The sequence below is a fragment of the Chelonia mydas genome, chromosome 8 (genome assembly GCF_015237465.2).
Source record: "Chelonia mydas isolate rCheMyd1 chromosome 8, rCheMyd1.pri.v2, whole genome shotgun sequence".
Lineage (NCBI taxonomy): Eukaryota > Metazoa > Chordata > Testudines > Cheloniidae > Chelonia > Chelonia mydas.
In genome coordinates, this window is record NC_057854.1 from 22,915,648 (window position 1) to 22,941,402 (window position 25,755).

The 25,755-nt window shown below is 40.5% G+C and overlaps 1 protein-coding gene across 7 annotated transcripts in view; it reads left to right on the forward strand.

Moving 5' to 3' along the window:
• The window catches only part of TTC1 (tetratricopeptide repeat domain 1), a 73,095-nt gene that overhangs the window by 11,096 nt on the left and 36,244 nt on the right, over positions 1–25,755 (forward strand). For all 7 annotated transcript variants that reach the window (XR_006283357.1, XR_006283358.1, XR_006283356.1 and 4 more), the window contains exons 5-7: positions 4,158–4,194; positions 6,388–6,536; positions 18,068–18,122. Coding sequence is in view for 4 of the 7 variants with exons in the window: in XM_007057244.4 (XP_007057306.1) it covers positions 4,158–4,194; positions 6,388–6,536; positions 18,068–18,122 (241 nt within the window). In the remaining 3 variants the exon portion in view is untranslated. The remainder of the gene's footprint in view (positions 1–4,157; positions 4,195–6,387; positions 6,537–18,067; positions 18,123–25,755) is intronic.

Consider the following 25,755-nt stretch of genomic DNA (forward strand, 5'->3'; position numbering starts at 1 on the left):
TTCACTTATTTTTTTTTTTTTTGGTCCATCTCAGTAGAAATACTGGTGGAGATTTGGGGCAGGTGGTATGGGCACTTCTATCCATGCTGTGGTTCTCAACCTGCGGTCCAGGTAACACATTGTAAATAGGTTGAGAACCACTGGTATAGTATATAGAAGTACAATATTTATATTCCAATTGATTTATTTTATGATTCTATGCTAAAAATAAGAAAGCTAGCCATTTTTTAGTAAGGATATGCTGTGATACTTTTGTATTTTTATGTCTGATTTTGTAAGTAAGAAGTTTTTAAGTGAGGTTAAACATGGGGGGTATGCAAGACAAATCTGATGCCTGAAAGGGGTACAGTAGTCTGGAAAGGTTGAGAGCCACTGCTCTATCCCCTGCTTAGTCACTATGGGGTAGCTGTCCAGATATTACCAGAATGCACTGTACACTCTTAAGCAGCATGGTAGGTGTGGAGACACAAACACAGCTGTTGGCAGAAAATCTGTTGTGGGGAACCAAATCAACTGTATAATTTGTAACTAGTCAAGGGAACTGTACCTCTATCCAGTTTTTAAAAAATCAGTTAAAAGTTTTGGTGTGGGTATGATGGTCTTCATCACAATAAATGTGTGGCCAAAATTGCTGCAGAACTGTGGTGAAAAAGAGGGTAATGGAGATGAGTGAGGAGCCAGCCAGGAAAACTCCTTAGTGCCTTATCTGGATCCCATTTAGGCCTGTGAGAATTATGCCATTGACCTACCTCAGTGGGAACTGGTGCAGGACGTAACAGTGAGCATTCAGCAATACTTCCATGCTCCACAGGGAAGTTGTGGGTCTAAATTAATTGTCTAAGGCACATGAATACCATGTGTCATAGAAAAGCTTGTACAATTTTCAACACTGTTCCTATTCAGAGCATGTGTATGTTGCTAAATAACCTCTGGCTGCTTAAGAAACAGAATCAAGAATTTAGGAGTAGGAAGCAATTTCTCCTTCTATTGCTTTTAAATGTATTCTGAATAGAGACACATTTTTCTCCCTTCCCCCGCACCAGTTATTTACAACACCTGAAGAAAACGTGCATGACTGTCCAACATGCAGGGATCGAATTGGGGATAGAAAACATTGTGCCAGTCTCTAATATTAGAGTACTCTGTCGTATATCTGAAATTAAGTGCCAGAAAGTCAGCTGAGCATTTTTGCTCAAGTAGAATCACCTAGACTACTTTTATACTACCAGACTATTAAAGCAGAGAATAAAATGAGATTCTCTCTAGCAGCTGCTGCAATAGCCTCTCCAACATGAACCCGCTGTCTGAGCATATTTATAAAAGGCAAAATTATCCTCACAATCCAGATGTTAAAAATCCATGTCACTGGAGAACTAATCCAGTAATTGCCAAAGTATACAAGGAGAATAAATGAGTTGGATACAAACAGTTAGTATGATGTCTCCTTATTAGGGTTGCCAACTTTCTAATGGCATTAAACTGAACTCCCCTGTCCCACCCCTTCTCTGAAGCCCCATCCCTGCTCACTGCATGCCCCCTCCGTCTGTCGCTTGCTCTTCCCCCACCCTCACTCACAGAAGGTTGGGGTGTAGAAGCGGGATGAAGGCTCTGTCTGGGGTGGGGCCGGGGATCAGAGGTTTGGGATGCAGGAGAGGGCTTCGGGTAGGGGGTTGGGGTTCAGGAAGGGGTTCAGGGTGCGGGCTCCCGGCGGCACTTACCGCAGCTCCCAGGAAGCGACCGCCAGGTCCCTGCAGCCCCTAGGTGCATGGGCAGCCAGGAAGGCTCCGCATGCTGCCCCCACACCCACAGACGCTACCCCCGCAGCTCCCATAAGTCGTGGTTCCCAGCCAATGGGCCCTGCACTTTAACAGCACTTGGGGCGACAGCAGCGTGCAGAGCCTCCCTGGTCACCCATGTGCCTAGGGGCCGCAAGGACCTGGCGGCCGCTTCCAGGAGCCATGCAGAGCTAGGGGAGGCAGGGAGCCTGCCTTAGTCCCTGGCCCCCACTGTGCCGCTGACTGGACTTTTAACAGCCTAGTCAGCAGTGCCGCCAGGGTCCCTTTTGAACTGGGCATTCCGGTCAAAAACCAGACACCTGGCAACCCTACTCCTAATAGAATAATGGCTTTTGGTTAGGCTAACACAATGCCCTGGAGATCTAAAGTATCCTTGTTTTAAGGGGCTTCCACAGTCTTTAACTTTATATCTGCTACAGGTATGTTTACTCAGCACTACAATAGATATTTTAATCAGACATTTCTTGAAAGACCAGCTGGTTTCTTGTGGAAAAAACACTGTTTAGAAGCCATCCTTCTCCTGCATTGTATATCTCTTTCTCAGACTTTGTTCTCTGTTACTCCAGTTATTTTGGATGAAAACAAGATGTTTATTTCTTAAACCTTTTATCTACCCTCATTCCAATACAGCCAGAAACCCTCTCATCTTCCATTGCAGGCTAAGGCAGAGCACATGTGCACTAAAATCTAGTCCAGTGGTCCCCAACCTTTCTTGTGGGAGTAGCATATTGCTATTCCCAGAAGACTGTGGCGGGCGCCAGACACGTCACCACCGAGAAGTGGCAGCGGCAAGAAGCGCCGCCGCCAATAAACGGCAACACTTCTCGGTGGCATTTCGGTGGCGGGGTGTCCTGCAAGTGCACAAAAATGCCCCGGCGGGCGCCATGGCGCCCGCAGGCACTGCATTGGGGACCCCCTGATCTAGTTCCTTTCACTGCAAGGAGTCCCTTCCACTGCAAGATGTCTCCTGCATTGCTCTTTGTTAAAGACAGCAATGTGCTGTCAAGTCGATAAGCACACATGGACAGAGACTGAGTTGGGAGTATAGGGGAAGTGTTGGCCTATGGCTTCAGCACTAATCCCTCAAGCAACTGGACCAGATCCCAGAAGGTGGGGAGAAGTGTGGTAGACACTTAAGGCTGAGTCACTCATGCAGGCCTCTACTCAGCTGTTGCACGCTGCCTTGTGTGAGCTGCTGAGCGCAAATTAGATGAGTATGCAGTCACATGACTGACACCAGCCTCTGTCTGTTAAGATAGAGATATTCAGGCCTGTCTGTAAAGGCCTATACTCTAAGAATTTAGGTGTATTCTTATCACTTGGCTAGTTATAGAGGTATAAAAGAAAGAATCAAAATCACTGTCTGCCAGTCTAAGGGCATTCCCTTACTGTGACAGTCTGAGGCCCTGTGCTTAGGCTAAGATCTTTGGCTAAGCAGCAGAGGCAGCCATAAGCTGGGAAGCGAACGGTCACATCCTCACATTCCAAACTAGTCACATTGAAATAAGGTGCTATTGTGCTGTTAGGAATACAATCCTGTCCTGATAATGCCTATCGCCTCCAGAGAAAGGGAAGTGCCTAGAAAATGTAAAAGGAAACTTAGTTTGATAGCATCCTGTCTGGCAAGAACTCACTTATCAATAGCTGGGATGTGAAATCCTCATTTCTGTGTTTGTTCTATCACTGTAGTCCCCATTTCCCTATTGTTTGTCTGCATAATCTCTGTCTGGTTCTGTGATTGTTTCTGTCTGCTGTATAATTAATTTTGCTGGGTGTAAACTAATTAAGGTGGTGGGATCTAATTGGCTAAATAATCATGTTACAATGTGTTAGGATTGGTTAGTTAAATTTCAGTAAAATGATTGGTTAAGGTATAGCTAAGCAGAACTCAAGTTTTACTGTATAGTCTGCAGTCAATCAGGAAGTGAGTACGGGTGTGGGGGGGAAATTGGAATCATGTTTAGCCAAAGGGGCAAATGGGAACAGGGACACAGGTAAGCCTCTGTGGTGTCAGAGCTGGGAAGGGGGACACTAAGGAAGGAAACTGGAATCATGCTTGCTGGAAGTTCACCCCCATAAACATCAAATTGTTTGCACCTTTGGACTTCGGGTATTGTTGCTCTCTGTTCATGTGAGAAGGACTGGGGAAGTAAGTGGGTGAAGGAATAAGCCCCCTAACACTGTCATGGAAAGCTGGCCTCTTTCTGGTTTAGACATCTCTAGCATATTACTAATGTAATTTAAGGCTTTTAATGGGTCTCTACAAATGTATTCGTTTCCAACTGGCACCTATAAATATGTATTCAGTTATCTGACTAGAAATGGGGTAAACAAACCTAACATTATTGATTTTTGTTTTAGGACAAGACAGAAGCTGCCCTAAGTGACTGCAGCAAAGGTATGATCCTTTTTCCTGATTCTGCAAGTGCTGCTGTTGCGCAGTGACATTGGTGCAGAAATCATGCCACTCAGTAGGGCTGCAATTTTTGGCAAGGCAACTTTAATAAAATAAAATAAAAAACAAACAAACCCTCAGAGGGAGGTCATGGTGATAGGGGCAGGTATCTTGGATTAACTTTATAAAATGGCTGTCAGGCTTTTGCTACCTGAAATATCTTATTTCTCCATTGCAAATAAGAACAGTGTTTGCAGTGTGATAGTAGCAAAATCTTTATTACAGAAGCTGCCCTTTCTCCTGCCCCATCTCTTATAAACCCAACCCAGCTCTCCAAATCTTAAGAGTTTTAACCTTGAAGTGCAAGGAATTATATGTGGTCCCTTGGAATTAAAGGCACCAAATCCCTTTGTCTAAGTCTTTTACATTATTGCTGACCTCATGCTCTCTGATTCCCATGCTGCCTAGTTTTAACGCTGCAGCTCTGGATGAAATCTGTTCAGCAGTGTACTGTTGCATACTCACCCACATGTAAATCCCCAGATGTCTGGTCTTGGATGTGTGTTATTCTCTTTATAACAGCTGGGACAAAAGTCCAGCCTTACCAAATGGAGAACTAATTCAGTGGCTGAGTGCTATCACTGCTTATACAGTAAGCATTTTTTGGTAAGCGTTACTAGTATTCTTGCCTTTTTGAAAGTAGCAAAATTTAACTGGCTTGTACCACTTTGCTTTCTTTGACTTCCTGGGGTGTGTGGTTTTTGGGGTTTTTTTTTTTGTCTTTTTGGGGGATTTTTTTGTTTTTGTTTTTTATATGCTTCTGCTAATTTTGTACTGGCTGAAAGGAAATCAAACAGCTGTGCAGCGTTACAAGATTTAAACTTTACCATCATTTGACAGTCTCTAGGGGCTTGGCTCACAAGCTGCAATGCAACACTTAGAGCATAGCAATGCAATTCACACCGACCTGCATCTTGCTGACTGCAGCATTGTCCTTGTCCCTCTATAAAGAAGAAACAAGCTGTTTGGCTAGAATATTTTGGGCTACATTGCTTGCATTAAGAATTTATTTTCTTTTTTTTTTTTTTTTAAGGTGCTTTTTCCTATGTTGAAAACTGGGTGGAGGAATGTCTTGAGAGCTTGTTTATTAGCAGGTTACTGTTGTACAGAAGCAAACTGTTTAGCATTCAGTCCCAGCTGCACCAGTAATCATGGTTGTGTCTGTCAAGAGAATAAGGAGATGAAAAAGCATACATTGAATCTACGTGCTTCTTTTGTAATTTCTAGAAACAGTCTAACCGTTCATTTATAGGCACTGAACCAGTTTTAATCTATTATCAGTGTAGATTCAGAAGCACTTCAGTGGAGTTACTTTTGACTTACACCATTAGATGAAGATAAATTCAACCTCTGCATCTCTGTCGAAAAGTGATATCCTTTTATCTTCTAGATCCTGTATTTGTACTATATTGGCTTCACTCTGCATATTATATCTGAAGTGTCCAGAATAATTACTATGTGTAATATAAATACCCCAAGTACTGGTCCCTGCCTCTGACGTCTGCTATGTATCCCACATGTGCAGTGAGAAAAGTTACAGGATGCCTGGAGCACAGCAGTGAGGCAAAGCACCAAGGGATACCTGCCCAGAATTCTGCACAATTACTTTGCATAAAGTCCATGCTGCCGTGTAGACGCATTAATCTGTTCTGAATCTGAAAACAGTGGGCCATATGTATGCAGTTATTGCATGCTATCGAATAACAGTTAGTGTGCAAAACTCTGAATTTAAACCTCCCCTGTAGACAGGACCATGGAGATGCAAAGAACCCTCTTTAATTGAGTCTTTCCCTTGCAAAATGCAGAATATAGTCCCATCCTGTCCCCCCCCATTAAGATATATCTTATATTAAACTTGTACTATGCTTGATTTTAATAAATAAAAAAATAAATTAACTTCAAGATACATGTATTCACTTAACCATTGATTTGAGGGTGTGTAGAAACATTCCATAAAAACATACCACTTTTAGAGTCTTGTGGCACCTTCTAGACTAACGGACATATTGGAGCAAAAGCTTATGCTCCAATACATCTGTTAGTCTATAAGGTGCCACAGGACTCTTTGCCGCTTTTACAGATCCAGACTAACATGGCTACCCCTCTGATACTTGACACTTCATTTTAATTTTCCAGCAATCGAACTAGATCCTAACTATATCAGAGCTCTGCTGAGGAGAGCAGAACTATATGAAAAAACAGAAAAACTAGATGAAGCCCTGGAGGATTATAAAACAGTCCTAGAAAAAGATCCATCAGTACATCACGCAAGAGAAGCCTGCATGGTAAGCATTTACACCATACTGACCATAAAATTTACATATGCAATGCATTGATACTACTTATGCAAGCTGCTTCACTCATTGAGCTTGACTTAACTCTCACTAGTGATGCAAGCAGGCTTAAATCTCAGATCATGATATATTCACAATAGCCGGATGTATATCCTTATTCACTCAGGATATCACAGTTGCCTAATGTTGGTATTAATAGCAAAGTTGCAACTAAATTTTCTTTGTGGCTCTGAAAGCTGATTGGATTTCTCTCATCCTGCCTTCTCACGCCCTCCCTCCCCCCTCCCATGACATTATATTACAATTCTTCATGACTTTTTTTTTAAAAACCATTTTATATCTACATAGTGTGGAACTGTTTAACCTTTATAAATGGGTGGAAGTAAACATGGGTGTTCCTACCTGCAGGTGCTTGGCATATAATGACCATATGTAAGTATGCTTTACTTGTTAAACTGGGCGGGGTGGCTGTTTATGACTCATACACTATCGTCCTTTGTTATCTTATTTCCGTTTGATGTTTAATTTTTATTCTTTCCATAAAATGAGCAGTAATTTATAATGTTCCCATGAGGAACCATGGCAGGATAACATTGAGACTTTGTCAGAAACAAAGCTGAAAGTGAATGTTTATACATGCTTTTATGATCAGATTCCCTTCAACGTATCCTCTGAGGAATACAATATTCAGATAAATAGCTAAAAAATCATGATTCAAATTCTGACTTATTGTTACACCTATATATTTGCCAAGCAAGTGTTCAGGGGCAGGGCATGTGTAGTATGCACCATGCACTTGAGCCCTGGGCCCTGGAATGGAAATCACATCCCACACCACCTCTGCATTCTTGCAGAAGTAATGTGCAAAGGCATCTGGGATGGGAGGAATTGGTAGATCAGAAAAAAGGCACACAATAACACTGCTTTTGCTAGTTCTTCAGTTGGCTGGAATTTATGAAAAGCACTATACTATAAGACCTAGGTATTATAATACCGTAAGACCTAGATATTCTACTGAATTGTTCTTCTGAATGGTGACTCTGTGGCCAAACATCTCTACAACACACTTGTCTTTTTTCTGAGGGAGATGGACATTAATAACTGGAATTCAAAATATTAATTTCACTTTTGTCTTGATCATGTAATTTTTGAGGACACCAGAAAATGGACTTGTAGCTAAACTGATAACTCTGATTGCGGCAGACCTAAAAGATCATTCAAAATCTTGAGTGTTTTGTTTCTGAAAACTTTTGAGTTATTTTTGCTAGTAGCAGTTTAAACTTGTTGTTTACATCCAAGAGCATGTCCTCTCATTTTAATGGAATGTAATCTTGTGGTCATAAACAGAAGCACCTCCTGATCTAGCTGCTTTCTTCATTTAATGAGCAAAATGAGGTGTGCGGTTTAATGCTAAATCCCATGTCCTCTTCAGTTAATGTTACAAATAGCTGTGGGATTGAAGGTACCTTGAAAGATTCTTTTGTTATATCCATTGGTGTAAATAAGTACTCAGAATGTTTTCTTTGGTTTTTGAACAGTATGGCTTGGAAGAATAAAGGTAAACGCTTAACTTCCTGGAACCCAAATCTGACCTGTATACAGTCCCTAGTCAATGGGGATTTAAAGTCACTGCCATGGACTGTTTCCAGGTTTTAAGCAGCTATTTGTGTGACGTTCCAGCAGGAAGTGCTTTTCTGACTGTATTTAGCACTTTAATTCTTAGTGTGAAAAGTGGTGGTGGATTTGATAGATTAGAAACAGTCCGTACAATGTCCAGGGAGGCAGGAAGGGATAGGTACTCTGACTGCTCCTCTCAGAGGCTGCTTGTATTTTCCACTGTGAGACATTCCGCAGAGCAGTCCAGACCAGTGAGGGGCTGTCACCCCTGTCGTGCAACTTTGCGTGCCTTGCAGTGCTTTGCTATTGTAGCTTCCAAGTTGGGTTGCTCACAAACAGCCTGCCAGCATGCAGGTCGCACCCAGCATGTCTGTGTACAGCTCAAGTCCTGGTCCTGCAGCTCTGACTGCAGCAGCCTGTCAGCACAGCCTGCTGCTTCCACCAGCCTTGGTTATCACTTGCAGGGTGACCCCAACACACTCCTACTCCTGGATATTTTCCACAAAAATGTGTGTTTAGCACTGTCCAGCCCTCTCCTTGGCAGTTACAAGAGAAATGCAGATAAAACGCTTTCTAAACTTAACAAACTAGACTTGGTTCAAAGTGAAGTTCTTACCTCAGGTTTCCAGTAGCATTGCTGACCAAGTTTCAGGTTAGTGTCTGCTCCCGAGATCCAATGGCCTGTGTTCTTTTGTCCTCTTAGGTGAAAGAGAGAGATGGACAGGGAGAGAGAACTTGGGGTGGTTTTACCCCCTCACTTTTATAGTCCAGTCCCCCTTTGAGATGCATTTTCCTGAAGGTTACTACTCAAAGCAAAGTTTTATTAAAACAGTAAAGACGACAACATGATGACTGGTGGTGACCAAAGTTCCATGCTGTTTCTTTTTGCCTGTTTGCTGAAATGCGGCTTTTCTCACCCCCCCCCCCCCCCCCCCCCCCCATCTGAGGATTCTATTTACAACTTGTATGTAAATTGAGGTAAACATTCCTTTTGAGACCTGCGTGAGCAGTTCTGCCTAATTGGGGCTATGTGGTGTGACAAAGCTCCGACCTTGTCTCAGTGGGTCCCGTGCTTCCTGGCAGATTACGCTAGCCTCAAAGGCTCACTGTGACCCTCCACGTAGCCCTTCTCTCTCTAGAGAGAGGGGTCACAGCCTGCTGAGCCATTTTCATCATAAGCCAGCAAGGGAGGTGAGGAGAAGCTATCCTCCCTTGCACAGTCTCTGTTGTCTCCCAGTCACAGTGATTAGTTGGGGAGGGGAGGAGCCCAGGCCCGCTTTCTACTCCGGGCTCCAGCCGAGGGACCCTGATAGTAGCAACTTTTGGTAGCTGACTTTTTGGAAACAGAACGAGTACAATTCCCTGGGCCACTTTCCCACAGCAGCCCCCACTTCCTCAATGTCTATGTCACCCTTACCTCAGGGCCTTCTTCCGTGTGCGTAATAGGGTTTGTACTGCTCCATTTCTCCAGCAGCGTGGCTTCCTCCTACAGCTCCTGACATACGTGCCCATCTGACTTACTTTATTATAGCCATCTGGCCTTGCCCCGTCACAGTGGGTTTGGGCATGTGCCACCAGCATCATTCAGGGAGAATTCATAACTTTACATATAATGTGGCTACATACATTCCACCATTATATTATTGACCATTATTATTGTAAGGTATCAAATGATACCTTACAAGGCATATTTTGTACAAAGATTATTATAATAGTGTGTAGTGTGTGAATACAGGGGTGCATTCCATCGCACACTGGCTCTTCAGGTGGAAGTTAGTTCATGCTTCTATCAAGGCCATGTGAAGGGACAGCAGGGCTCTTAAGGGGGCATGCTGCCAGGGGAAGGTAGCTCCAAAAAACTGCTCAGAGGTGCTTGCCCTTTACACAATTGGAACTGTTTGTTTTTGAATTCTGGGTTTTGGAGGCCGTTCGCTCATACCCACAAGCAGCTGTCCATTTCTAAGAGGAGCATTGGGTGGTATTTTTAAAAGTGCCTCTTCATCGGTGCATAATTTTTTTCATTACAGCATGTGATCTAGCCCTTAGGGTTGTGGTTTATGGGTTTACGTTTTTGTGTAAGTGGGAATGCTTATTCATTTACATTGTTTCTGGGTTCTAGTATTAGTTTTGATGATCTGCTTATAAAATGATATACACGTTCCTGTGACTGTTATGAACAGCATGGGTGTATGGGTTGAAACTACTTTTGATTACTAGATTAAGGAGAACAGACAAATGTTCAAAATGCCTAAGATTGGACATCTAAAGCCATATTTAGGCACCTAAATTTTAAGTAACCATATTTTAAGACAAGATGATCACCTATAGTTTCAATCAACTGCAGTGGGAGCTAGCTGCAAGTGCTCCACCGCTAAAACTCCAACTACTTCAATACTTGAAATAAAACTGCAGTTAATATGGATGTAAAACAGAAAGAGTGCCCAGTCTGTAGTCTGGCCTGAGGACATTTCCTTGAGCATATTGAGGAGAACATGGATAATGCCATTCTCCTATATAATACATAATACTTGTTTTTATGTTGGTTGTTTGCAGTTCTCAGACGTTCCTTGTTTTCCTTTTGATGGGTATACTTGATTCTATTTCATATGCATTGTTTACTGAAGTTACCTTTTGATATGTTGTTGTGGAAAATGTGGGAAATTTCTGTATGTGACTCAGTTTCCTCACTCATATTGCTACCCACTTGTTGTGAAGGGTAAAAGTGATGAAGACATGTTGGGGTTGGTATGAATGGACTATCAAGAACTGCCAGTATGTGAATGAAGCTATCTTGGAGATACAGTGGAAGACTAACAACTGGACCATTAACTTTAATGACTGCTAGCCAAGTGGACTGTCTGATCACAACCATCTCCTACCTGCAACAGAGCACAGGAGAGGGAGGAGAGTACACGTGAAAATAGCATGCCTGGAATCTACAACACATGACTGAGGTGTTTACGAGACGTGGAAGAGAATGATGTTCCAGCATAGTAGAACATAGGTTTTCAGTCCGGGACTGGTTCGCGAAGGCTAGGGAAATTTTGCAGCAACCATGTAATTTGCTTTGCATGCCTGGACAAAGCAGCACCCACCTAACTAAACACGTTCTGGCTTTTATACCATTTGAACTCAATGGCCCTAACTGTTGTATTCCAGTTGACTAATAATGTTTTGCTTTGAAAAGGTTGTCCTTTGTCACTGCAAACATCTGCTGGTTGCATAGCTCCCAAGAGGATAAATCTCCAGTAGAGGCCCAAGCTCAAGCTTATTGGGGTCTACTGAAGAAGCCAGCGTGGGTTGGGGGTGGGAAGGAGTGCTGAAGCTGGGGACCCAGTCTCAGAGTAATGGAGTGGTAGGGCTTCCTAGATAGGCCCAGTGCCTCCACTTTGCTATCATTGAGAAGGATACGCATCTAGAAAGACTGCATAAATGTCAGCAACTTAGCACGCCTGTGGCACAGGTGTTGGTTAATGATGGGATTTTTGAAACTGCTCAGCAGTGCCCTAGGTTTTCTTCCATAGAAGTCAGTGGTAAATCTCCCATTGACTTCATTAGAGCAGTTAGGTCAAGACTTAAGAACTTTAAACATCTGACCCTAAAATCGCTAACTTTTATTTATTTTAAAAAAATGCGCTTAATGTTAACCTGGGACTCAATTGCACCTTCCCAGGAAAAAAGAAGAGTGTGAACTGAATCTTTTTTTGAGGCTTTCAGTAATGACTGGCTGGAACTACCCACACCTACCCCAAATTTTGAACATTTAGATCTAGCATTGAATTCAAAATGCTAACTCCCTGTTATGGAGAAGATCACTTCATGAGAATTGGTGTAGCTCCATTGAAGCCCCTGTGTGTACATCTTTAGTTCGAAAATTGTATATGAGAGGCAATTTGATCTAGTGGATAGGACACTGGACTGGGAATGAGGACACCTGGATTCTAATGCCAGGTCTGTTATTGACCTGCCGCATGACCTCTCTGTGCCTGTTTCCTCTCCTACCATTTGTGTGTCAATTGCAGGCTCTTTGGGGGCAGGGACTGTTTTTGTGTGTTTGTATGCATGCCTTCATGTATTTGTCCAGCACTATTAACTTTTAGGCTCCAAGTTTGAACATTTTGATCAAATAATTGAATGGTCTTACATTTTAAAGCCTGCTGACGGTTTAAAAACTGCTTAAACTCAGACTTCTGTATAGTTCGATTTGATATAAAACACTTTAAAATTACTTAAATTGGTACCCAATGTTCTAATTCTGCACTGTACAACTTAAAATAAATTTCATTTTCTGTTAAAAACCCATTATGCTGCTCTAGGAGTAGCACTGGAAACAACCAGAGAGAATCTTGGCTTGAAACCAGAACTGAAACTACCTTTTTTGAGACTGGATCATTAAGTAGGACTCTTCTGCTAGTGATATATGTGTGTGTGTGTGTGTATATATAACTCCCACTAATGCTAATGTAAATTGCATATGTCTCTAGATGAGGGCAGAATACCCTCCTAAGCACACAGCTCTTGGTAACAGCCTAGTGAATTGACAAGCTTGTCACCCATCATTAGTTTCATGTGTAACAGATGTGCTGGGGCTATGATGTTCTAGAAATACATGCGTAAATATGTTGTTATCCTTGTTTATCATTTGCTCTTCACTGAAGCCATGACTTCTTAATCTAATAATTCAGTTAAAAATTCTGGTGACCTTAACTGAGAAATCAATGATTCTCTTACTTTCTGTAGCTTCTAGCATATCCTGTATTTTAGCACCATAGTCCCTAAAATCTATAGGTATTCCTATAATACATGGACTCTCTTCTTTTCCTCCCTTTTTTGTCCTTGCTGTTATTGTACTTGTTCTCTTTTTAGCAGAGTCTTTCCTAATTTTTGTTCAGACCTTCTTGCAATGTAGGGTATTTTACTTCTCTAAAGTGTCTGCATTTCACTGATTTAATATCTGGTACATACTGCAATTTTTCTGGAAAAATTTTCATTATAAAACAATCTGTGCAAAATGTGGGATAGCAAAGTTTCTCAAACTGTGACACAGTGCACCACATCTCTATAAAATGTTTCATGGACCCTTCTTCCATTCAAGACTCTGTAGACCACTTCCCCTTCAAAATTGTATAACCTCTCTGTGTGATACCTACTGCAGTTGATTATATCAGAAAGTAATATTAGGAAAGCATACACAGTGCATCTAAATGCTTCTTAATGACAGCATTATAGAAATGTAGGGGTGGAAGAGACCTCAAGAAGTCATCAAGCCCAGCCCCATGTGATGAGGCAGGACCAAGTAAACCTAGACCATCCCTGACAGGTGTTTGTCTAGCCTATCCTTCAAAACTTCCAATGATGGTGATTTCACACAGTATCTTGGCAGCTGCTTCCAGAGCTTAACCACCCTTATAGATAAATATTAGGAAAAACTTTCTAACATAAATCTTTCTTGCTGCAGATTAAGCCCACTACTATTTGTCCAACGTTCAGTGGACATGGAGAACTGATCACAGTTCTGTTCATAACAGACCTTAACCTGTTTGAGACTACTATTAGGTCCCAGCTTCAGTCGTCTTTTCTCAATACTAAACGTGCCCAGCTTTATTAACTTTTCCTCATAGGTTAGCTTTCCTAAATCTTTTATTATTTTTGTTGCTCTTCTTGGGACTGTCTTCAATTTGTCCGCATCTTTCCTAAAGTAAGTCCCCCAGAATTGGATACAGTACTTTAACTGAGGCCTGACCAGTGCCAAGTAGAGCAGGACAATTACCTCCTGTGTTTTACAGGTTGCGCTCCTGTTAAATACTCTCCAGAATGATATTAGCCTTTTACAACTGCTTCACATTGCTGACTCGTATTCAATTTGTAATTCTCTGTAATGCCCAGATCCTTTTCAGCAGTATTACTAACTACAAAATGGGGAATAACTGGCTAGATGTGTATTTGGTTTCTCATTCGTCTATGTTGAATTTCACGTTTATTTCAGACCAATTCTCCAACTTGTCAAGGTTGTTTTGAATTCTAATCCATTCCTTCAAAGTGCCTGCAACCCCTCCCATCTTGGTTTTCATCTGCAAACTTTATAAGCACTCTCGCCACTATCCAAATCATTAATGACCTGGACCCAGGACTAACCATTATGGGACCCCACTAGATACGCCCACACAGTTTGACAGCAAACCATTGATAAACTACTCTGAGTACAGTCTCAACAAAGCGTATACCCACATTGATAGTAATTTTATCTAGGCTGCATTTCCTTAGTTTGCTTATGAGTGTCATGTAGGACTGTGTCAAAAGCCTTCCTAATGAATCAAGATGCAGTTGCTCAGCTGAAAACAGAAGACCATATGAACAGCCAGGTGTCAACAGACCACCACAAGTAAACCATGGTCTGTGGAATGTGAGCCGCTGGCCACATTAATGCTAAATTTAACAACATGTTACCAAAAAAAGAGAGAAGGCTTTTTGGCTAGTTGAAAATTTTCTTATTTAAACGGTCATAGGCCTTGCCTACATTAGAAAGGATTTGCTGGTTTAGCAGCTAGCGGTGATGCAATTTATACTAGCAAAAGAATTCTTTTGCTGGTGTTGCTTAAACCAGTTCCCTGAATAAAATAAGCTATACTGCCAAAAGGAGAGCCTCTTATTTGGTATAACTGCATCTACATTGGGGCTTTTGCTGGAATAGCTATGTCAAGGGGTGTGACTTTAGAAAAAATAAAACGCCTAGCCACCATAACTATGCCAGCAAAACTTTTAAGTGTAAACTAGGCAATAGACATTAGTTCTCATTGCTAATGTACTGCCTGCAACACCAATCTAATGTGAGTTTCAGAATCACAAAAGACCTTTTCCAGTGAAAATGTACCTAATGCTGATAGAGCCTGACTGCACGAGACACTCAACACCTTGTACCAGTCAGGAAGGGACACGTGAGACACTCACGACCTTGTACCGGTCAGGGATGGACACAGTGCTCTCTTTGATGTGTAGCTTTAAAAAGTGCTTTAATGTTGGGTAATTATCCTTATTTTTGTAGTTGGGAAGTAAAGAGAGAGTAAGTGATGCCTACATACCCTGTTCTGTCACCTATCTTACTTCAGTCCAATTTGCAATATACCCCTTGCAAGATACTGAGGGCTTGTTTACACACCACTGCAGTGGCACACTTTAATGTTAACATTGGATCTTTCACTATCACTGCTACTCACTTTAGCAGAAATAACTAGTTCAGTGGGGATCAATATCATTGAGAGGCAGGAGGGGAGTTTAGGTTTTTGCATTCCTCCGTGGGAGCCACTCCCCAGAGAATATCTGTTGAAAAGCCTTTCTGGCTATCTTTCGGTGCATTATCCTGCACAACTGTCTGATCTAGCTGTAAATGAGCAATGTGGTTTCTAGAAAATTGGAGTCTATTCCATACCCTAACAGCCCTCACTCCTGCAGTTTTTCTGACTTTTTTTTTAAGCCTATTTTTTTCTCATTAGTGTTGAAGCTCTGGCATAGCAAGACACTCTTCCATGGGTGCAGTAATGGTGGAAACTCAAAGGGGCATCTTTGCCCCCACATACCTGCCAACCCTCTAATACAGGACAGCAAAGGCACCTAGAGTTTTCAAGGACGTACTTTTAAAAGCAAAACAAACAAAAACAGAACAAATAACCCAATGCTGATATTTGTAATCTTGTGTCTCTACCAGCCTGCAATGGTCTGCAAAGAAATCTTAAAAAGCAGCTCTCTCTCCAGGAGCTTCTTTCTTTGTTATAAAAAAGTGTTTGTTTATATAGATATAAAAAAATGTCAGGAGAGCTAACCTACATATAATGGCTCAGAAAGGCTTTAAATTACAGAACGTAACAAACGAAGCAAACTTCAGTTCTAGTTCTTTATCGAACTTCAGAAGCAAACTGTTACAAGAAAAGAATAATTTAAAATCCAGCATTTTGAAACTGTAACCCTATTTTCAGAGTTTTTTATGGTGGTGGTGTATAAAAATAATCCAACAAAATGCAAAATTTTCCTACAGTTCAAACGTTCTGTGTTCAAAGGTTCTAACTGGAGAGGTCTTGATCTTTTAAAAAATGTTCTAATAATTTTATAATAGCATATAAATAACTTTTGTTACTGTTGATGTTCTTGTGCACTCAACTCTGTGGCTGCAGAATCATTATGTCATATGGATTCTTAATAAACTAAGTCTATGTCAAAGCTAGTATTAGGGATCTACTGTGCTTACCTACGTGAGGGAATTGCTAGCGACATATTACAGCTATGCGTGGAACCCACTACCTATAGTTAGGGGAATCTGGAACACTGTGTACCCTTCCTCCTACCTGGTATCTCCACTCTTTCCTGAAACTGAGATTCCTCTACCTCCGAATACCCCATTCACTCATTCCCAACTCCTGCTTATACTTTCAGGGAAGGCGCTGTTTTCACTTATGCCCCCTGAAAAGTGAATTACACATATAAAGATGATCTCTAGAGTTCCAGGAGCAGGTGAGAAGTGAATTCCTCACCTGTTATAATTAGTGATTGTTATTTATGCATCTATGGAGGGTACTTCTGGAGCTATTCTGTCTCTGCTCCTTCACAGGTCTATCTCCAGCAAGAAGAATTGCTAGCATTAAGAGCTGTGATTGCAGTTCTTCAATGCATAGAATTACTCCCTCAAATGCTCTGTTATAAGCTGATGAGCACAACAGAAAAATTCCTTTGAATATATATGTGATGTACAATGAATGGATGTCATCCATACTACATTTTAATTTTGTTATAACAGTGATGGTTCTGTGAATCAATATACATTAGACTGCTCCTCTTTTTCGTTACCAAAATGGTAAATTTAATCCCTTAATTCTGTCTTGATGAAGTACTGTATACACTTACAATGCAACAAACTTCTCATTAATATTTTCATGGTATTCATCTGGCAAGAGCTCATTGTAGAATGCACTATAAGGGTATGAGCTGACTTGATGGCTTAGCAACTGTTTTAGGCATAATTTTAAGAAATCCTTGACTTCTAGAAATTTAAGACTTTGTGTAAAATTGCCTAATATCCTTGTTTTAAAATAAACTTGCAAGCTTTCATTGTTGAGGGTTGCACCAAAGGCCTAATGCGATACTCAGTAGCAAGAAGAGTATGTAACTAGGACCCAGATACTGCACAGCGTGACTTCATATGGGTGCTGGAGTTCCCCTCCACCATGGAGAAACTTGCAGGATAGAGTCCTTGATCTCTAACATTCTGTCATCTCTCAGATTTGGGTGTATCATGTCTTACATAACAAGGTACTTCTTTATTAAAACAAGAGATCCTGAAGTGCATAAATAGCAAATTTAAAGAACAGCTGGCAAAAGCACCATCTGAAATTTTCTAATATGTTTCATAAAATGGAAGTTCTCTACAATCTCATGCAGATGACCCAGATTCCCAGCAGTCTCCCCTTCACCTCCCACACCCAGTATGTCTGTGTTCATAACTTAAACACGGTGCCTGGTTGCAGTTGGCTTTTTACAGTCTCTTTTATCAAGACTGATAAGTGCCACACTGGAGATATAGCTAAAAATAGATTTTGATTCTGTCTTTTTTTTTTTAATTCTATTTGCTTTTCAATTAAAATAGGAGAAAGTAAATAGGCTTCATCTGACCACCTTAACCTAGACATGAAAATTTATTTGTAAATGAACGTTGATTTTTTTCCCCCCATCTAATAGGGCAGATGTTAGGTTTTCTAAACAAGATGGAAATGTCTGTGTTTTACATCTGCATTTCTTTTAGACCATAAGTAGTGGGTCTATATCCTGGGTATGTGTATGCAAAATACAGTATATACATTTATCTGATAAGATTGCCAAAAGCATCCTTCTGAATCTGGTCTTCTCTTATACTCTTTCAGCGATTACCTAGACAGATTGAAGAGCGGAATGAAAAATTAAAAACAGAAATGTTAGGTAAGTAATTCATGCATATAATTTGTGTGCACAGTAATCTTTATGACAAGTTTTGTAAAAATAACAAAACTGCATGACTAGGTAAAATTCTTTGTAGACAAAAGTGGGTAAATCTCCCAAAGCACTTGTTTAAAAGGGAAAAAAAAAAATCTTACTAGATGTCTGTTTTGGGGGAGGAGCTTGTTTTGTTTTTGTGGGTTCTCCCCCCTTCCTGGCCATGGAAAATTCTACTGCTTGAAATTGCCTTGCTGAAACCATTATTGAGGAAGCAACTGTCAGAGACACTCAACAAGAAAAATTTAAATTTTTAGTACTTGTGAAAAGTGAATCACTTTCTTGCTTGTGCTACACGTAGCTCTGTCATGCAGTCTTTCACCTCACAGGGGTGCCGATGTGTCACACTTACGGTGACCAGATGTCCCAATTTTATAGGGACAGTCCTGATATTTGGGGCTTTGTCTTAAATAGATGCCTGTTCCCCCCCCAATCCTGATTTTTCACACTTGCCATCTGGTCACCCTAGTCACACTTCTGACCTGTCCTTCTAGAAAAGAACTCAATCTCTTCTGCAAAAAGAATGTCCGTTTTCTTTTATACCAAACTCTGAAAATAAATGTGGACAAGGGTCTATAAAAATACCAAATTTCCTTTCCCTTCAGGCCTAAAAGACTCTTTCTACCAGTTTCCTAATGGGATAACATTTTTTAAATTACCCAAGTCTTGTTTGTAAAGTGCATAGTCCAGCTGATCAAAAAATGTGAAGTATTTTCCTCACACAAAAATCAAATTGTTGGAAACATTTCAGTCTTTTTCAGAAATGTTTCCATTTTTGTTAAACTGGAAAATTTCAAAAACAAATTTGCCAAAAAGACACATTTTTTTCTTAGAGGCAGTTTTGTGTCAGTTTTTCAAACAAAACTGTTTTTCCAGCTCTAGTGCCAACGTATCTCTGAATCTGCTGTGCATAAAAGAATGGCTGTGAAAAAGTACTTGGCCCTGTGACAGTTTCCATCCATGGACATCAAATAGGAGGGTAAATATCAGTATCCCCATTTTACACATGGGAAAACTGAAGCACAAAGGTGAAGTGACTCAACCAAAGCATCACAGCAGGTCATTAGGCTCTCTGGAAATAGAACAGTCTCCTGACTTCCAGCCCAATGCTCTATTCACTGGACTATGCTGCCTCTCAGACAAATTTGTGCCAAAGGGTACTGTTAATGAAATTGTTCAGGGAAATAGTCTTCTCATTGATTTAATTAGATTCTAAGTACTTATATGCCCCTGTGATTGCAGTTTCTGAGCACCTGCATGCAATGCTCAGAAATAAGGAAATGGCCAAAAAAAAAAAAAAAAGAATTATTATTTAGTATACGTTGGCCAAGTATGATTGGTTTTCAGATGTGGTTTTCATGAGTGTAAGTAATCTTCTTGTATGAAGTCTTAGTTCCCTGGCTAAACACAGATGAAAATTGGATGCTTAGAATACTTTTTAAAAAATAGTAATTGGAATATTGGATGCAATTTTCAGCAGCCCAAATATTGCATTTTCTCTTGTATTTAAAGGATAGTGTTAACTGAAATCTAGTCAGTTTGAAAATATGAGTTGGTAACTGTTGGTAGGCACTATGCCACTGCCAGAGTTGTCCAGACACTTCTGGTGCTTTTATTATTTTATTTTCCTTATTTTATTATTTTTACAAAAAATCCTCTCTCCGTTTATTATTAATGTTGTTTGGAAGATGCATACATAAAAGGGCAAGTGATCACACAGGGCACAAACTGAAACTGACTATACATAGTGCTGTTGAATGCACAAAACAAACTGAAAAATCTAGAAACAATTTTTTACTAATCTGGTTAGTCAGCCTCAGGTTGATAATAGTAGCTAAAAAGTTCTCATACGTGTGTGTGTGTGTGTGTTTTTTTTTTTTTAAGTGGACCCCATCCTTTGAGTAATCTAGTAAGAGCCAGGTTAAAAACATTCCATCTGTCTTGTGCACTGTGTAATCCCTAGGAAGGAAGGATTGTTTCAAGAGCTTCTGCTGAAGTCAGTGTTTTCTTAAATTGAACTCTACTCTGTAGAGCAGTGAGGCTGAAAGCTGAGTCCTCCAGCTACTCCTGCTCTGTACTTGTCTATTCCCAGTAGCCTTAAGTGAAGTTGCACGTAATAAGGATTTCTAGAGCTGTGGCACATTACCAGTTTCAGCAGCCATATTTGTAAGAGGCTCAATACGATGTAAAGTGTGGTGCTGATCTAAATAAATTACGAAGGTGGATGATTCGAGAAGGAAGATATTTACTTTCAGGATTTGGGGTTAGGTTTGAGTATAGTGAGCTAGATATCTATCTGTGTGAAAAAGGTCTCTGGAGCTTTTGGGGGACTTGTTTTTCTGTCAGAATTATTGCTAATGGTACTGATGGCGGAAAGATTTCATTCCTAATCATGCGAGGCTGTGTTAAAACAATAGACTTAGCAACGAAAGCCATCATTACAAGCCCTATCCTGTGCTTTTCACTGATGCAGAGAGGAGACTTCAGGCCACATCTGATCTCACTAAATCCAGTGAAGTTCTGGCTTTTGGATTTACATTGGTGTAACCGAGATCAGACTCTGCTCCTTTGTTAGGAGTTTAACCTCCAAATAAGGAGTAGAGTCCCTAGTCTCAGAGCAGAGCAATGACTTAAGTCCATCAGCAGTCATATACAGCTGCATGGACGCACGCACGCAGCCAAGCTGCTGACTGGATTTCTGAGAGATGTGGTGAGGCATCCAACCCTACATGCAGTAAATTTACTTGTGCAAGAGATGCTGATTTGATATAGTAGTCTTAGGGCTTGACATAAACTGTCGGCTTGACATAGAGTGTCTTGTGCCATGAAAAGTACTCTGTAACACCTAAGTATTATTTTATTTGTTCCATTTGCAATCACTGTTGCAGCAGGTATGTTTGGAGAATCCTTGTAATACATAGGCACAATAGGAGAGTTAAAAACTACATTTGGAATACTGATTTTTGATCAGGCTAGTCCCCTGAACTTGCCACTTCACAGTAAAGTTCCTTGTATCCCAGCTGGGAATGGGAGTCTTGAGGCATGGCCATTTGAAGGATGTGCTGTGGTCATACAATTAAAACGTGTACACAAGATACCCTGACTTTTCAGAGTTACTCCAGATAGATAAGTATTACCATAATTAGTGAGTATGAAATTAGAGGGGGACCTGAAGTCTCTTCCTCCTGTATGTGCTTTCTAGGCTCAAGCTCTTTCGCTTACTGCAGGACAGTCCCATTCTTGAGAGCAGTAGATTTAGCTACATGAAATCTCACCCAGCCAATCCTCATCTGTCTGAAACATAAATTAGTTTTCATGACTCTTTGCTCTGCCTATTAAATGTGCATTATGCATCAACAAAAGAGCTTTGGTCCTTTTTTAAAAATAACTTTTTAAATTTAAGCTTCTAATTATTTTTTGAAAATTTCTCATATTTGTAGTACTTTGACAACTGTTTTCTTCACCACCTTTCTTAAGGCACTTACACAGTAAGTACATGGTAGATCACCTTGGGTGCTAGTGATGAGAATGCCCCTGCCCCAGTCCTCTTCTCAGGGGCTGTCAAAGAGAGTGCAATATATTTAGTGTATCTCTTCAAAGCTCTGGCAACTTAGCCCCTTTTCCTGTAAAAAAACTAAGTATGCACTTAAGTCTCTGCAAGATCAGGGTACTGGAGAGCAGCTAACAGCATTCTTTGGTAGGGGTTCACCATGTGGTCTTACACATTAAAGTCTGTCCACCATGGCTAAAGCAACGAGTAACATCAATTTCCTAGGTTTTTATTCTTTTAGTTAGAAATATACTCTTTCCCAAGGATAGACTTAAATCAGCAAACTAACACCTTGTCTTGAAAGCTACACGTAGGTATAAACAAACCTCAACATTTTAATATGTAGAGTTAGTTGCTCCTTTCCCAAGTGTTGCATAGAGTGTTTCCTGCTTACTCTTATTCCGCTGTTACTTGTTACAGCACAATGTGCCAGGAGCACAAAACCACAGCATTTTAATCAGTTGTGTGTAAATAAGTCAGTGTGCACATTCTTGCCTGGATTTTTCTTATGGATTGCCTGGCTGGGCATTTTTGCATGTGAATGTGTTGGTGCATGTGGCAGTAAACCACTGACAGAATAAAGATGGGAACATAAAAATCACTTTGGTGTCAGACTATGCCTGTTTCTCCTTAAAGCTTTAAACTACTGTAGAAATACCTAAAGACTGGCATTCACATTAAGTGATTTTCATGCTTCCAGCCAGCCTCTGCAGATGACTGCTGCCTCTTGCCTGTTTGGAATAATCACGTGACAATAACTTCTGCTTTTTCAATTTCACAAACATGGCAAAAGCTTAACTTATGCAAATCTTTGCAGATATACAATATATTTGCATGACTTTTATTTGCTTTTGACTTCCTCAGTGTGAACACCTTATGCCTAACTTAAGTTGCCAGGACATGAACATTAGAGAGACAAGGTAGGTGAGGTAATATCTTTTATTTGACCAGCTTTTGTTGATGAGAGAGAGAGAGAGAGACAAGCTTTCTCTCTCACCAGCACAAGTTGGTCCAATAAAAGATATTACCTCACCCCTGGGACAGACATGGTTACAACTGTAATGCATAGGACATGAACATGCAGTAGCCCATCTCAGTTTGTTTTTATTTGCTGCCTCTCTTTTGATTGATTCATTGATGATAACCATAACCCACCTATCTACTGGAAGCTTAAGACCTAAATGCTGGTTTTTCAGCAGTTTGTGGTTTACGTACAGGTTTTCTGCATGTACTACAAAAAGAAAAGAGAAGTATCAAATTGCCAAAACTTTCTATACAATCTGTAGGCAGTGTGCCGCTTGCACTGTTGGCCAATCTATTTGACCCAATTCCTCCTGTTCATTAAATTTGCCAAATCATATAAAAAGTAATGGATACCTCTGTGTAAAGGGCATAAATAAGAGCACACCAGAAAACTGCAAAGTGTGCTTAGTGCATAATCACATTAATAACCAACAGGAAAGCCTATCAAAACAGAGCACCTGACCTCCTTTCTCACAAGCTTTCCTCAGCACCTCTTCTTTTGCCAGCTATTTGAGATCAGCAAATGTTCATTAGATTTAGTGCCTAAGAGAATGAGAATTGCTCCTTTCTGCTAGAAGGCAAGCTCTGACTAGTCTGCTAAGCCCTGATGCTACAGATATGGAGAATGTGAGATCATGTGAAGTAGTCGGCAACTAAATCTACATCAGTTGTGAGCTTGCTTTTTACTTCATTTTTAACTTGCCCTGCTCTTTTTAACTTGTTCACTTACGTTGTTAGAAATGCAGTACTTTGCTCACGGGTGAAAACTCATAATGCAAATTAATGTGCCTTGGTTTTTTTAATCCATTAATATTATGTTTGCTATGTAGAACAGGAGAAATTTCAAAGCACTATTCTGCTTATCTTTTGATTTCTAAACAAAACAGGTAATATTTGCAGGTTTATATTAGAAGAATTACAAGACTCAATAGCGATGAATATCAGATCTGTTCATAAACAAACTAACAAGGTATACTCCTGTGTATCTGTCTACTGATCATGATTGCCAGGGGGAGTTAAATTTCATCCAGCTGAGTGATAATAGATTACACACATTTCTACGCCTCATTTCTTGATTTCAGCAGTATTTGAGAGGTTAATGGGGAATCTGTAAATAGCTATAATGTATTGTCTAATAAATTCTTATGGTGAAACTCCAAGTAGAGAGTGGACACAGTAGATTATGTGCGAATGATGCCTTTTAAAATGTCAAGATTGATGTCCATCAAAATAACCCTGTTGTGAGTAAACACTAACTCTCTGAAAGAAGAAAACCTGAAATTGTTCCAGGACAAATAAGCACTTGACTGCTGAGAGGTAAGAACACTTTGTTGCTGAGTCACTTGTGTTTCCAAGCACAGTTATTCTTTAAGAGATGGTGTGTGTGCGGGTGTGAGAGAGAGAACAAACCTTAATCCAGTAGTGAGGGGGTGGGAGGGCATGCCCTTCTACAATGATGGGTTTATGTGCTGTAAGCAGAAGGAACTGTATTTGGGCCAGAGTTCCTGGAAAAAGTAAGTATTTCTTTCATTTTGGACTTAAATGAGTAGCAACAAAAGAGGCCGCTATGGATGTCTCAAAAAGACTAAATCAGAAGATGGACTGTAACCTAACTACTGCTTAAATGATTGAGCAGATTTCTAGAGAGAGAGGGCTTGAAATATCAGATATATTACACAGCATCTGGCTTCCAAAACGAATGGCTTAGCTTGCAAGAATACCAAGAGAGTTATTTTCTGTTTGTTGGCTTCAGTATGACCGGAAAAGGGCCGACACACTAACTCTGATTAGAAAAGGCCCTTCACTGTTTCCTGACACAGGACTTATCTGCATACTCCTGGGCCAGCTGCAGCGCTTGGATGATTCGTAAATTGTTTACAACTGGCTCCAAGAATGTGCCAGAGATCCAAACTATGCCAAGATTCTTCCACTGTTAGACAAAGACACTGCTCACCCAAAAGATTGAAGCTAAGGAATGACCAATTCTTTGTTTCCAAATACAATAGTAGCTATTTATCCTGATGACATAGACACTATGAAGAACTTCCAAGTTCTATGACCAAAAAGCTTTCAGGATGCAGTGTAAATTATAAACTACTTGTCTTAATAGTTCATTAGTGGGGTTAAAGCAATGGCCGTGGTACCAGGAAGCTAATCTAGCTGAGCCTCTCACTGAGTGACCTTAGCCAATTCACTTGACCTCCTTCTCTCAATTAACCCAGATGGAAAATTGAATTAAAAGCAAAGATTGCCCTGAAAGCCAGCTACTCTGGTATAGACGAGGTCTTTCTGGATAAAATAAGCTGAAAGCCTGATAACACTGGCATTGTTTCTGCATAAGTATAGTTATCTTAGGACTGCAGAATTTTGATGTTGATCTGCAAAGACCAACCTAAATTCACTGACTCTTTAAGGAATATCCACTAGTGAATTAGCCCTTTGAACTGAAATCTGAATTATATGGAAAACAGAGGAGCATAGATGTAGAAGTAATAATGATTTTCATCAGTTATACTTCTGAAAGACCAGCCACTGCATGGAACGGAGATGTGCTCAAGCAACTGACTTTCTTTACCTTTCCTTTCTGTTCCCCATCACCCCCCGAAACCCTAAATCCTCTGAGATTAATTAAATTACAGTGGAAACAGTGCTGCATTTTTGGTCTATTGCAGTTGGAATTTAAATTGATCTGAAATACTGTCATAGCATACAGCAGTCCTCGTAGTTCCACTTGATTGGAACTCAGGAGACAGGAGTCCTGTTCCCACCTCTGTCATAGACTTGCTGCATCATCTCTTTCCACCTGTTTCCCCATCTTTAAAACAGAGATACTTCCCTGCTTTGTAAAGCATTTTGAGATCTGATATACTATATATGAGCTACTTTGTACTGTCAGGTGTTTGTACAGTGCCTAGCACAATGGGGCCCTGATCCTGCCTAGATCTGTGTGCTGCCACATTGCAGATACATCATTTTCATTGTGCACAGTGCAAAATATGAGACTGT